This window comes from Zeugodacus cucurbitae, chromosome 4 (assembly GCF_028554725.1).
Source record: "Zeugodacus cucurbitae isolate PBARC_wt_2022May chromosome 4, idZeuCucr1.2, whole genome shotgun sequence".
Lineage (NCBI taxonomy): Eukaryota > Metazoa > Arthropoda > Insecta > Diptera > Tephritidae > Zeugodacus > Zeugodacus cucurbitae.
In genome coordinates, this window is record NC_071669.1 from 39,799,201 (window position 1) to 39,812,175 (window position 12,975).

General features: G+C 38.5%; 2 protein-coding genes across 2 annotated transcripts; both read right to left on the reverse strand.

Moving 5' to 3' along the window:
* Positions 1-2,702: 2,702 nt before the first annotated feature.
* LOC105214444 (larval/pupal cuticle protein H1C-like) lies at positions 2,703-3,278 on the reverse strand. The gene is made up of 2 exons (XM_011187877.3): positions 3,168-3,278; positions 2,703-3,100 (listed from the first exon to the last, which is right to left on the reverse strand). Exons 1-2 carry the CDS (start codon positions 3,177-3,179, stop codon positions 2,711-2,713), a joined length of 402 nt encoding a protein of 133 aa, XP_011186179.1. The 5' UTR covers positions 3,180-3,278; the 3' UTR covers positions 2,703-2,710.
* A 6,630-nt stretch (positions 3,279-9,908) lies between these two features.
* LOC105220634 (larval/pupal cuticle protein H1C) lies at positions 9,909-10,668 on the reverse strand. The gene is made up of 2 exons (XM_011197072.3): positions 10,509-10,668; positions 9,909-10,416 (listed from the first exon to the last, which is right to left on the reverse strand). Exons 1-2 carry the CDS (start codon positions 10,518-10,520, stop codon positions 10,027-10,029), a joined length of 402 nt encoding a protein of 133 aa, XP_011195374.2. The 5' UTR covers positions 10,521-10,668; the 3' UTR covers positions 9,909-10,026.
* Positions 10,669-12,975: the final 2,307 nt, after the last annotated feature.

Here is a 12,975-nt window from a genome sequence, read left to right on the forward strand (position 1 = left end):
AGTTTGGGTGGTGTTAATGAGACAATTATGCTATCGCTATATTACCATTGAGGAAATGAGATTTGAATCGCTTGTTTATTTACGCAGACATAACACACAACTATGCGCTAAATTAAAGGAATGTCAGAAGTGCAGAAGTATTAGAAATATATAAACTCCGGTTTGACTTGTATTGTACTATTTTAAGCATGGCTTAGATAAATAGATTCGATTTACTGGAAATTCCATAATTAGCACTTAGCAGCGAGGAAGTTATTTGTAAGAAGAATGAAATGTTGTTTATGCGGGCATTTACCTCACATATGTCTTGACGTCAGTGTGCACTAAGTCCCTGCGCCGATTCATTGATCACTGCGTTCTTTGGACCGGTACGTTTCTATATTGTTGGGTAAAGTAAATTTTTCAAAGAATCATATTATTTTATATATTGGTAAAATGTTTGATTAAAAAAATTCGATCACCTTATCGCAATTTCTTAGAATAACAAGTAAGGAAGGGCTAAGTTCGGGTGTAACCGGTCATTTTATACCTTCGCAATTTATTTCTGTAATTTTATTAAGATAACACACAATTTTCTCGAAAATCCGTCTATCATATTGACTTCATAACTGTGGTATAAGGAAGGCATGGTAATAAGCCAATTCCGTTCATTTTCAAACTATATCATTGGGATGCCAAAATATTTTTATTTCAATAGTTCCTTTGGCCGAGTAGTTTCTGAGATATGGGTTTTATTGACGGCGTCACGCCCATAGTAAATTTTTTATACCAATCTTAGTGCTTTTCTGTACCATCTTTACCATAAAATTTAGAGTCTCTGGTTTGGTTTTTACTTACTGAATTAAAGCACTTTTAGTCGTTTTCAACAAAATCTTTATATGGGAGGTAGGCGTGTTTATATTCCGATATTATCCTATGTTTCAAGCTGTATAATAAGCTGTATAATCGAGAGCCTAAGGAAATTACTTCAGTAAGTTTGGTTGATAAAGCTTTAGTAGTTTATGAGATATAAACAAAAATCTTAATAGTATGCCGGGCCACGCCTCTTTTTCCAAAAAAAAAATTTCAATTACTTTCATCACTTTACAAATGGCTTAATTATAAAACTTTTAAGTTATCGCTTGCAGGGATCTAACTCTTTTAATTCTTTGTGACACAAACAACAGTTATAAGAACAAAAGTTATACTCTGTGCCAGATATTGCGAGAATATAAAAATTGCACGAAGAGGTTAAGGGGTTACATGGGTTTCGTGGGTTTAAAAAATCGATTTGTTTTTTGGCCTATTAATTTCTACAACATCTCAAGAATATTATCCTAAATTTTCAAGTCGATCCGAATAATAGTTTCGAAGATGCAGCCTTGGGAAGGTATGCGCTCCAAGTCAGGTTTATTTTCACTAAAAATTTACTCGTGCTTGAACGAAGGATTTTTACTTTTTTGGAAAAATGTCTGCCAAAATTCCAATTTTTACTTTTTTGTCTTTCCTTCGTTCAAGTACGAGTTTATGATCTTCCCTAAAACACTTATTTTTGTTATTTTGATCCTGTCAGGAGTTATGCTGACAACGCGGACACACCTTTTTTCCGAGGGGTCACCGGAAATGACGTCACAATGGAGGAGTTTTATTTATTTTTTTTTTAATTTCGGAAATTATTCCTTAAATATGTATCTATAAGACAGAAAACAGCTTGAACAATTTTATCAGAACAGAGATTTTGCGCATTGTGTGATTTAATGAATCCACATTTTTGAATTCTGGCGAAGATGGTACTCAGAGACTAACGTATTAACTTGAAAGTTGAACTGTACTCTCATAATAATCATTATTATCTACTAAACTACGATTTTTATAAGCAACTGCTAATTATTTCGTTCAGAAATTATTATTATTTTTTTAATTTGGTTGGTAAAAAATTTATGCAAAGTCAATATTTCCAAATTTAAGGTTTATGTAGATTAAGATCGTATTTTATATATTGTAACCGCCATTTTTTTTAACTCAAAAAACGTATAGTTTAATAAAATCCGAAAATAAAAAACCCGAGATAAAACTGAAGAATTCCTTAGAACTTTAAGCTCATTCTCTACAAATTGCAAACAATTATTTCAGAATTTAAGGGAAATCTAACAATTCTACATTTATAAGAAGGCTCATATATGGGATCCTCACTAAGATCCTTCATTACTTTCTATTCCATCTCTGTTTGATTATATCAGTATAACTGCCTGATTTATGTTAGTTGCCTGTTCGATTCGGCACGCTACAAGTTTTAGTAAAGTCGGAATCAAATAATCTCGAACTATCGAATACAGAGAAACAAATTGGGTTATTCAGTTGTCAAATACATATCAACTTCTTCTTGACATTCTAAATCAACATCGATGATTATGATATTTGTATACGTGTATGATATGTATTCAATAGTATCAATTTGGATTCGTTGAGTATGAGTCAAGATCATCGAACTCAGGATAATTTTAAACTCTTGACAAACTAATATACTACTACTACTATAATATCTAAAAGTTTAAACAGGAAAAATCAGGAAAAAATTTAACTTTTTGATAAAATAATTTATTTAACAAATCGCTGATATAAAAGTCAACAACATTATTATCTAATTATTCTAAACAAATAAGGTATTCGTTTTATCACAAAATTAGTGTACAAAATCTTTTGTCTATTTCTATTCCCTTACGTCGTCCATTTACCAGGATGAGTAGTGGGTGTCATAAGCCAAAGGTGCAGCATAACTGTGCACAACTGGAGCAGCAGCGTATGATTTGATGATGGGGGCGGCAGCGGCATATGAGGTGTGCACCAGAGGAGCAGAGTGGATGGTCTTCACTACTGGGGCGGAGACATAGCTGGTCTTCACAACGGGTGCAACCACATCCTCCACAACATGAGCTGAACTGTGCACAATCGACTGACTTTGATGGGAGACAGCGGTGGGAATGCTCTTCACCACGGAGCCAACTTTAGCCAAGACGGGTTCATGGTAGGCAACCGATGCTGGAGCGGAGTACACAACTGGACTCTCATACAAGTGGCTTGGGGCAGCGGCGGCAACGGCGACAAGGGCAGCAAGGACAAACTGTTTGAAAATAGAAGAATTAGATTGTTAAAATATTCCGAAATATGTTACTATACTACTAACTTACCAATTTGTACATTTTGTTAGGTTTTGAGTTTTAGGTTCGTAAGAAAGAACGATTTTTGACTTTTGAGCGTTGTTAGCTGATTGATGTCTTTCGGTTGAGTATCCATCGCTTTTATACCTTTAAGACTTCAATTTACCATGAAACTTAATTAATCCATTAAAAGTAACAAAACAGAGAAATAGTTTGTTGAAATTCGAAAGTCATACTCTATGTGCGTAGTTGGTACAGTTACATATACCATATATCTATGTTTTTGTACATACTATGTATGCACATACGTTTGAGCTTTAAGTGCGTAAAAATATTCAATACAGATGAGGTAAAGTTTTGAGGTGAGTAAAACTATTAAATGTATTATAAACAGGTGCACGCCATTTAGGGTTTCTTCTCATAAGGGTTTTAATAGTACGGTTAGTTGTTTTATGTTGATTTCATTTGGCAATGTCTCACATGATTGCTTCATCTGGCACCCAGGCCAGATTATTCTCACCAAGTCACTTTATGTATTTAGATAATTTTTTTAAGCAGAAAGTAATGTTTTATTAATGGTTTCATATTGCGAACTATCAAAACTTGCCTCAAAAGCCTTTTAAAAGTTAAGTGCCATTTCCTGTCATACAGCTTCTATTTCTGTCGTGTACTTATTTTCATATGATGAGAGACCCCAATTTTGATGACGACCACTGCAAACGTTTAAAGGACTACGAAATAAGGGCATGCACCTGGAATGTCCGGACCCTTAATTGGGAAGATGCCTCTGCCCAGCTGGTTGATGTCCTCGTAAGAGTAAAGGCTGACATCACCGCAATCCAAGAAATGCGATGGACGGGACAAGGACGGAAGAAGGTGGGTCCTTGTGACATCTACTACAGCGGCCATATAAAGGAGCGCAAATTCGGTGTGGGGTTCGTGGTGGGAGAGAGACTCCGTCGTCGAGTCCTGGCATTCACTCCGGTGGATGAACGTCTAGCCACAATCCGCATCAAAGCGAGGTTCTTCAACATATCGCTGATTTGCGCCCACGCCCCGACGGAAGAGAAGGACGAAGTGATCAAAGATACCTTCTATGTGCGCCTAGAACGTACCTATGAGCGCTGCCCCCGCCACGATGTCAAAATCGTGCTTGGCGATTTCAACGCTAGGGTGGGTAAAGAAGGTGTCTTTGGCACAACAGTCGGAAAATTCAGCCTCCATGACCATCACCAAACGGTCTGAGGCTGATCGCCTTCGCCGGGGCCCGAAATATGGTCGTCTGTAGTACTAGATTCCAGCATAAGAAAATCCATCAAGCTACTTGGCTGTCCCCGGATCGAATCACTCGCAACCAGATCGATCATTTTGTGATAGATGGACGACATGTCTCCAGTGTTTGTGATGTGCGTACGCTTCGTGGTCCCAACATCGACTCGGACCACTATCTTGTAGCAGCTAAGATACGCACCCGCCTCTGTGTAGAAAAGCGTACACGTCAACAAACACAAGGAAGGTTCGACATCGAGAAGCTGCAATCACAACCGAACGATTTTCTACTCGACTTGCATTCCTGCTCTCTGAGAGCACTCATCAGCATCTCGGTATAAGGGAGCTGTGGGACGGCATATCAAACTCCTTACGTACAGCTGCTACCGAAACCATTGGTTTTCGGAAAAGTCAAAAAAACAGCTGGTATGATGAGGATTGTCGTCTCGCAGTGGAGAGAAAACAGACTGCCTACCTCGCAATGTTGCGATCGACCGCAACACGAACGGGATGGGAAAGATACCGAGAGCTGAAGAGGGAAGCGAGACGCATTTGCAGACAAAAAAAGAAAGGGGCCGAAATGCGTGAGTATGAAGAGCTTGACAAGCTGGCCGACAGCGGTAATGCTCGAAAATTTTACGAAAAGATCCGGCGACTAACTGAAGGTTTCAAGACCGGAGCGCACTCCTGTAGGACCCCCAGAGGTGATCTAGTTATTGATGACCAGAGTATACTGAGTTTGTGGAGGGAACACTTCAACACCAGGAGATGGCGAACCCGATTCCCCAATCGACGACGATGGAGCAGATGTTTCATTGCCCGACCGTGAAGAAATTCGAATAGCAATTACCCGCTTGAAGAACAATAAGGCGGCGGGTGCCGATGGATTACCGGCCGAGCTATTCAAATACGGCGGCGAAGAGCTGATAAGGTGCTTGCATCAACTTCTTTGCAGAATATGGTCGGAAGAAAGCATGGCTGACGATTGGAATCTCAGTGTACTCTGCCCAATACACAAAAAGGGAGACCCCACAATTTGCGCCAATTACCGTGGGATAAGCCTCCTCAACATCGCGTATAAGGTTCTGTCGAGCGTATTGTGTGAAAGACTAAAGCCCACCGTCAACAAACTGATTGGACCTTATCAGTGTGGCTTTAGACCTGGAAAATCAAAAACGGACCAGATATTCACCATGCGCCAAATTTTGGAGAAGACCCGTGAAAATAGGATCGACACACACCATCTCTTTGTCGACTTTAAAACTACTTTCGACAGCACGAAAAGGAGCTGCCTTTATGCCGCGATGTCTGAATTTGGTATCCCCGCAAAACTAATACGGCTGTGTAAGCTGACGTTGAGCAACACCAAAAGCTCCGTCAGGATCGGGAAGGACCTCTCCGAGCCGTTCGATACCAGACGAGGTTTCAGACAAGGTGACTCACTCTCGTGTGATTTCTTTAACCTGATGCTGGAGAAAATAATACGAGCTGCAGAGCTAAACAGAGAAGGTACAATCTTCTATAAGAGTGTACAGCTACTGGCGTACGCCGATGATATCGATATCATTGGAAACAACACCGCGCCGTTAGTTCTGCTTTCTCCAGACTGGATAAGGAAGCGAAACGTATGGGTCTGGTGGTGAACGAGGACAAGACGAAATATCTCCTGTCGTCAAACAAACAGTCAGCGCATTCGCGTCTTGGCTCCCACGTCACTGTTGACAGTCATAACTTTGAAGTTGTAGATAATTTCGTCTACCTGGGAACCAGCATTAACAGCAATAACAATGTCAGCCTGGAAATCCAACGCAGAATCACTCTTGCCAACAGGTGCTACTATGGACTAAGTAGGCAATTGAAAAGTAAAGTCCTCTCTCGACGAACAAAAACCAAACGATGTCAACATCCGATGAGACGGAACTAGGAGTTTTCGAGAGAAAGGTTTTGCGGAAGATTTATGGTCCCTTAAGAATTGGCAACGGCGAATACCGCAGACGATGGAACGATGAGCTGTACGATTTATACGACGACATAGACATAGTCCAGCGAATAAAAAAACAGCGGCTACGCTGGCTAGGACATGTTGTTCGAATGGATGAAGGTGCTCCAGCTCTGAAAGTATTCGATGCAGTACCCGCTGGTGGAAGCAGAGGAAGAGGGAGACCTCCACTCCGATGGAAGGACCAGGTGGAGAGGGACCTGGCTTCGCTTGGAATAACCAATTGGCGCCAAACTGCCAGAAGGAGAGATGCGTGGCGCGCTGTTTTGGACTCGGCTATAACCGCGTAAGCGGTGTCTACGCCAGTCAAGAAGAAGAAGAAGACTTATTTTCATAGCTAATTTTAAGAGAATTGAAACTCAATTCTGGGCTAGGAGAAGATACCTTCCAATCAACCATTGTTCTAATATGATTATTGCGCATTTTATGTGATTTTAAGAAAATGATTTTTATCATTTTATCATTCATTTTAATGCAATTGCATAAATACTGATATACTGTATATAAACTCAAAAGTATAGTATACGATATATACATTTAACAAGTAAGCCCACTAGGGTAACGAAGATCATTATATGTATTTAGTATGAGGACTGGGTTAATTTCTGAACCGATTTCACTTATTTTCACCACCAAGCTGCATTATATCCATGATTATTCGCGCTCTTTGCTAAGATATCTAATATTATTAACCGATATCTACGGTATAAAGCCCAACGGATGTTTGAAACACGGTTAGGTATATGGGAACTAAGGGAAGGTATGACCAGATATCACCAATTTCTAGCAGAGACACTCCTTATTAGAAGAAACAATTGTTTCTGAATATCTTAAAAATATCCGAGATATTTACAGGTATTTTTGGTAAAGAATTATACATTGGCACTGAGGTCTTCATGTTGGATAACTATGGCCTTGAAAATTTGTATTCCAATTTCGGAAAATTTTAAATGAATAATGTCACCTCAAATGCAGTGTTTCTGTGTTCCAGTATCTTCATCGGTTCTTGATATATACATTACGGTGGGGCGATTTTTCTTTATTTTTGATTTTTGCTTTGTTATACCTGTAGAAAGTTTCTGTTTTAGGTAAAATTTAAACACACAAAAAATCAGTAATCTCGCGCTAAGTTTAGAGGTGCCCCCATCGACATGATGTTTTGAAAATTTATGTCAACTAGTCATATTTTCGCAAACATTTTATAAATGCTATTCGATGTTCTTAGCGATGCTATGTTAGAGTAAGATAGAAATAAATCACTTTAAAGCAACGTGTTACGTACCCTGGGAGGTGGGGGGTGGGGTGGTTACTTTCTTTACACCCACCGTTATAGTCATAGTGACTTTTAGAGTTTTTGGATATTAACTCTGCTTGTTTGTAACTGTAATTAGCGCTCATTACTTGTCTTAATAGCAGAAATACGTCTCAAGCTTAAACGTGGCAAACTATGTGCTGTCCTGTCTTTGGTTTGCCCGAGAAGTTACTTGTTTCTCAAATACATACATGAAATGGTATCTGTTCCTAAAACATGAATTAAAGCCCGGTAAATCAACAAAGATGCCGACAGTTCTTGAAATATCTGAAAGATTGGGAATTGTAGCTGGTTAAAAGGGTGTCGTATTCCCAAGGAGGAAGTAAGTTTCTTAATCGACCAAAGCTAAACCAGAAAAATTGTAATAGGCGGTGTCGATATAGTTCCAACAGCTGATGTCTTTTCAATTGAAAGCAGCAGCATATGTGATAGTTTCTCGTACCATCATTAGTCCTTACGTGTGATCGTACTGGAGTCTCCAACAGACTCGCTGTTATTATAGCCTCTCCTGTCTTAAAAGACGTTGATATGATTTCATCGAACGATCCAAGTTGTGACTTTAATCGTTCAAAGTTGCGCCGTGAAAGAACTAAGATCAACTTTACAAGAAGCGGGCTGCGATAAAATACTTCCTTGTTTGAATTTTGACGGAAGGAAGGATAAGTCTTTGGTTCGTGTTGATAATCAAGGGAAATTTTACAGAAAACGACAGATAGAAGATCATTTTGTGATTTTATCGGATCAAAGGCAATATCAAATGAATCGAAGGTAACTAAACATATTAAAAACACTGTATTATTGCATTTGAAATCTAAGTGGGTAAAGCTGAGTGAATTCGCTGTTGTTGGGTGCGATGGAACTGTTGTGAATACAGGTTTCAAAGGTGGTGTTATACGTCTGATGGAGGAGGAATTCAATGGGCCATCACAGTGGTTTATCTGTCAATTGCATTTTAATGAGTTACTACTACGTCATCTTTTATTACATTTAGACGGAAGAACTACAGACCCAAATGCTACTCGGGCGTCATTGGATCTCAGTTACAAATTTTTCAAACAATGCCGATAGTCTCATTTACCGTTATGCCTACAATATTACTTGAAATAACTAGGGAGGAACTTAGTACCGAGCAAAAGTATTGATACATCAAAATGCCCGCTATCAGTACGGGTATAATTTCTTCTGATTTTGCTAATATGGTCCTGAAGCCCTCAACTATTCTAGATTGCAAACAATAGGTAACCTAGTTCTAAGATTGTATGCCACTTAAACTGACCCAGAAGAAAAACTAGTTGTATTAGTCACGTACGTTATGAAAGTTTATGGAACGATGTGGATTACAATAAAATGTAATTCCTCGTGCATTGACGGAGCTAAGCCGTTAACCTAAGTCGTTATTTGAATTCCGATATGAAAGCAATCGTTGACAAAGTATTCCAACAAAATGGATATTTTGGAAACCTAGAAAATCCAATTGCCATGCTTGGTGACAACAAATAGGTTATAAGGGATATAGCATATAGATGAATACCTGCATTCTACCTCCTTGCCAAAGGTTACACTGACATTATTATGTGGCGAGACTGTGATATATAATAACTGAGCCACCTCTAACTTTAAATAATTTTTCATAGCTATGCCGTTAAAAAACAAGAAAATATTTTTTTTTCTCGACGCTAGTATACGTATATGTACATATTAAAGTAAACGAATCAGATTTAATGCAAAACTGTGTTACGTGGGAAGTAGGAATGTCAGCACCATCAGGGTGTCCAGAAAACAATATATACCAAATTTCATTGAAATTAGTCGAGGAGTTACTGAGATATAGTTTTTGACAAAAAAGTGGGTGACGCCATCGTCATTTTCAATTTATAAGAGGACAAATTTATAAGGGGACAAATATCCCAAAATAAATTCGTATTTTTTATCAAACCATAAATCCGAAAATAACAAAGTCTTGTAAATGAACTCATAAAGTCATATTAAGCATTGGGGTGTAATATGTCCTTACAAATAGATACATATACTTGACTATCATCTGGATTTCTTCCCGGAAAATTTTAGGTGCTGCGAGTGCCAAACAAGGCGAATGTTTGTCTGTTTCCGGACTTATCCTTAATGGAAAAGCGCTATCATCAATTAAACATTTTTTTTTTTTTTCAAAATAAAATAATTTATTAACAAATCGCTGATTCAGAAGTCAACAACATTATTATCTAATTATTCTAAACAAATCAGGTATTCATTTTATCACAAAATTAGTGTACAAAATCTTTTGTCCATTTCTGTTTCCCTTCGTCGTCCGTTTACCAGGATGAGTAGTGGGTGTCATAAGCCAAAGGTGCAGCATAACTGTGCACAACTGGAGCAGCAGCGTATGATTTGATGATGGGGGCGGCAGCGGCATATGAGGTGTGCACCAGAGGAGCAGAGTGGATGGTCTTCACTACTGGGGCGGAGACATAGCTGGTTTTCACAACGGGTGCAACCACATCCTCCACAACATGAGCTGAGCTGTGCACAATCGACTGGCTTTGATGGGAGACAGCGGTGGGAATGCTCTTCACCACGGAGCCAACTTTAGCCAAGACGGGTTCATGGTAGGCAACGGCTGCTGGAGCGGAGTACACAACTGGACTCTCATACAAGTGGCTTGGAGCAGCGGCGGCAACGGCGACGAGGGCAGCAAGGACAAACTGTTTGAAAATAGAAGCGGTATATTGTTAAAATATTTTCAAACATCTTACTATAAGAATGTGGTCCTGCTGCAAAGAAATGTTTAACTTACCAATTTGTACATTTTGTTAGGTTTGGTGTTTCGAGTTCGTAAGAAAGAACGATTTTTGACTTCTGAGCGTTGTTAGCTGATTGATGTCTTTCGGTTGAGTATTCAATGCTTTTATACTATTTACAGTTCGGACTTCAAAATAACCATGAAGCTTAATTAAACCATTAACAACAACAAAATTGGTTTAAACACATTCGTTGAAATGAGCAAGTCATTCTCTGTGCGCATATGTCGACGTTGTGGTAAATTAAAACGCATAGCAGACAATACTTTTAATTATGTCTGTATTAGTGAGTATTATTATGATTCATTTACGTATGCATGCGAGTATTTGTGTACAAATGTCAGGTGCATGATCAACATATTTTCCCAGTGTCTCAATTACTAGTGTACGTCGGAATATCTTTTCATGGATTTACTGCAAGCAAATCAAATACCTTTATTTAATCTAATTCGCATTGGGTTTATGGACCTGGTACTGTAACAGCCAAGCAAGCGTAAATTTGGTTTTGTCGCTTTCGTTCCGGTATTTTTGATGTCACAGATGTATAGTTTTTTGTCTCTGGAAATCGAATTGTCGAAAATATTAATAAAGTAATGGAGTCCGACAATCCTATAAGGACTATTTTCATTACCCAAGCTTTGCACAACTATGCCGTCTGAAGGAAGCAATTACTCGGAAACGGTCTGGTTTAAGGGATTTGTTTTCCATCAGGCCAATGACAGAAGCTTCGGAAGCTTGTATGGAATATTAGAACTATTCTAATCTGGCCCAGTATATTCAATGTTCATGAATTGGTTTGCTGAAATTCGTCTTAACCGCACCAGCACAAATGATGTACCTGATTATAAAGGGTGATTTTTTAAGAGCTTGATAACTTTTTTAAAAAAAAAACGCATAAAATTTGCAAAATCTCATCGGTTCTTTATTTGAAACGTTAGATTGGTTCATGACATTTACTTTTTGAAGATAATTTCATTTAAATGTTGACCGCGGCTGCGTCTTAGGTGGTCCATTCGGAAAGTCCAATTTTGGGCAACTTTTTCGAGCATTTCGGCCGGAATAGCCCGAATTTCTTCGGAAATGTTGTCTTCCAAAGCTGGAATAGTTGCTGGCTTATTTCTGTAGACTTTAGACTTGACGTAGCCCCACAAAAAATAGTCTAAAGGCGTTAAATCGCATGATCTTGGTGGCCAACTTACGGGTCCATTTCTTGAGATGAATTGTTCTCCGAAGTTTTCCCTCAAAATGGCCATAGAATCGCGAGCTGTGTGGCATGTAGCGCCATCTTGTTGAAACCACATGTCAACCAAGTTCAGTTCTTCCATTTTTGGCAACAAAAAGTTTGTTAGCATCGAACGATAGCGATCGCCATTCACCGTAACGTTGCGTCCAACAGCATCTTTGAAAAAATACGGTCCAATGATTCCACCAGCGTACAAACCACACCAAACAGTGCATTTTTCGGGATGCATGGGCAGTTCTTGAACGGCTTCTGGTTGCTCTTCACCCCAAATGCGGCAATTTTGCTTATTTACGTAGCCATTCAACCAGAAATGAGCCTCATCGCTGAACAAAATTTGTCGATAAACACATTTCGAACCGAACACTGATTTTGGTAATAAAATTCAATGATTTGCAAGCGTTGCTCGTTAGTAAGTCTATTCATGATGAAATGTCAAAGCATACTGAGCATCTTTCTCTTTGACACCATGTCTGAAATCCCACGTGATCTGTCAAATACTAATGCATGAAAATCCTAACCTCAAAAAAATCACCCGTTAGAAGAAAGCTAATACAAAACTGATTTACTTATTCTTAATTGAAATATTCTCACCTTCTACTGCAATCCTGAAGCTCCTTTTACGCGAAATAGCATATCTGTAAGTTCAAGCAACTTCGAAACCCATTTTCACAAGAACAGCATTTTTCGGACCTTCGAACAAGAGTATGCAGAATGAAGGTCTAGAGTTTTCTGGAGAACGCACGTAGCGACATAGACGGTAGTTTATTATTGTAATAAACTGTACTTATTTTCCAACAAACTTTAATTATTTTAATTTATACACAAAAGCAATTTCATTGAATTATATTAAATCACTAGACCAAAGTTTAGACCGATTTCATAGTTAGAACAAATTGGCAAGCAAAATAGGCTTATGAATAAATATTTTTAACCCTAGGAGCATAACGATAATGTCCGTAAATTTTAAATAACAATTTCTAATTTTTATACTCTCGCTTGTTGCTAAGGAGAGTATTGCTAAAGAGAGTATTATAATTTTGTTCACATAACGGTTGCTTGCAAGTCCTAAAACTAAACTAGTTAGATATAGGGTTATATATATCAAAATGATCAGGGTGACGAGTAAAGTTCAAATTCGGCTGCCTGTCTGTCCGTCCGTCTGTACAAGCTATAACTTGAGTAAAAATTGATGAAACTTTAAAAATTATAAGAAGGTTAAG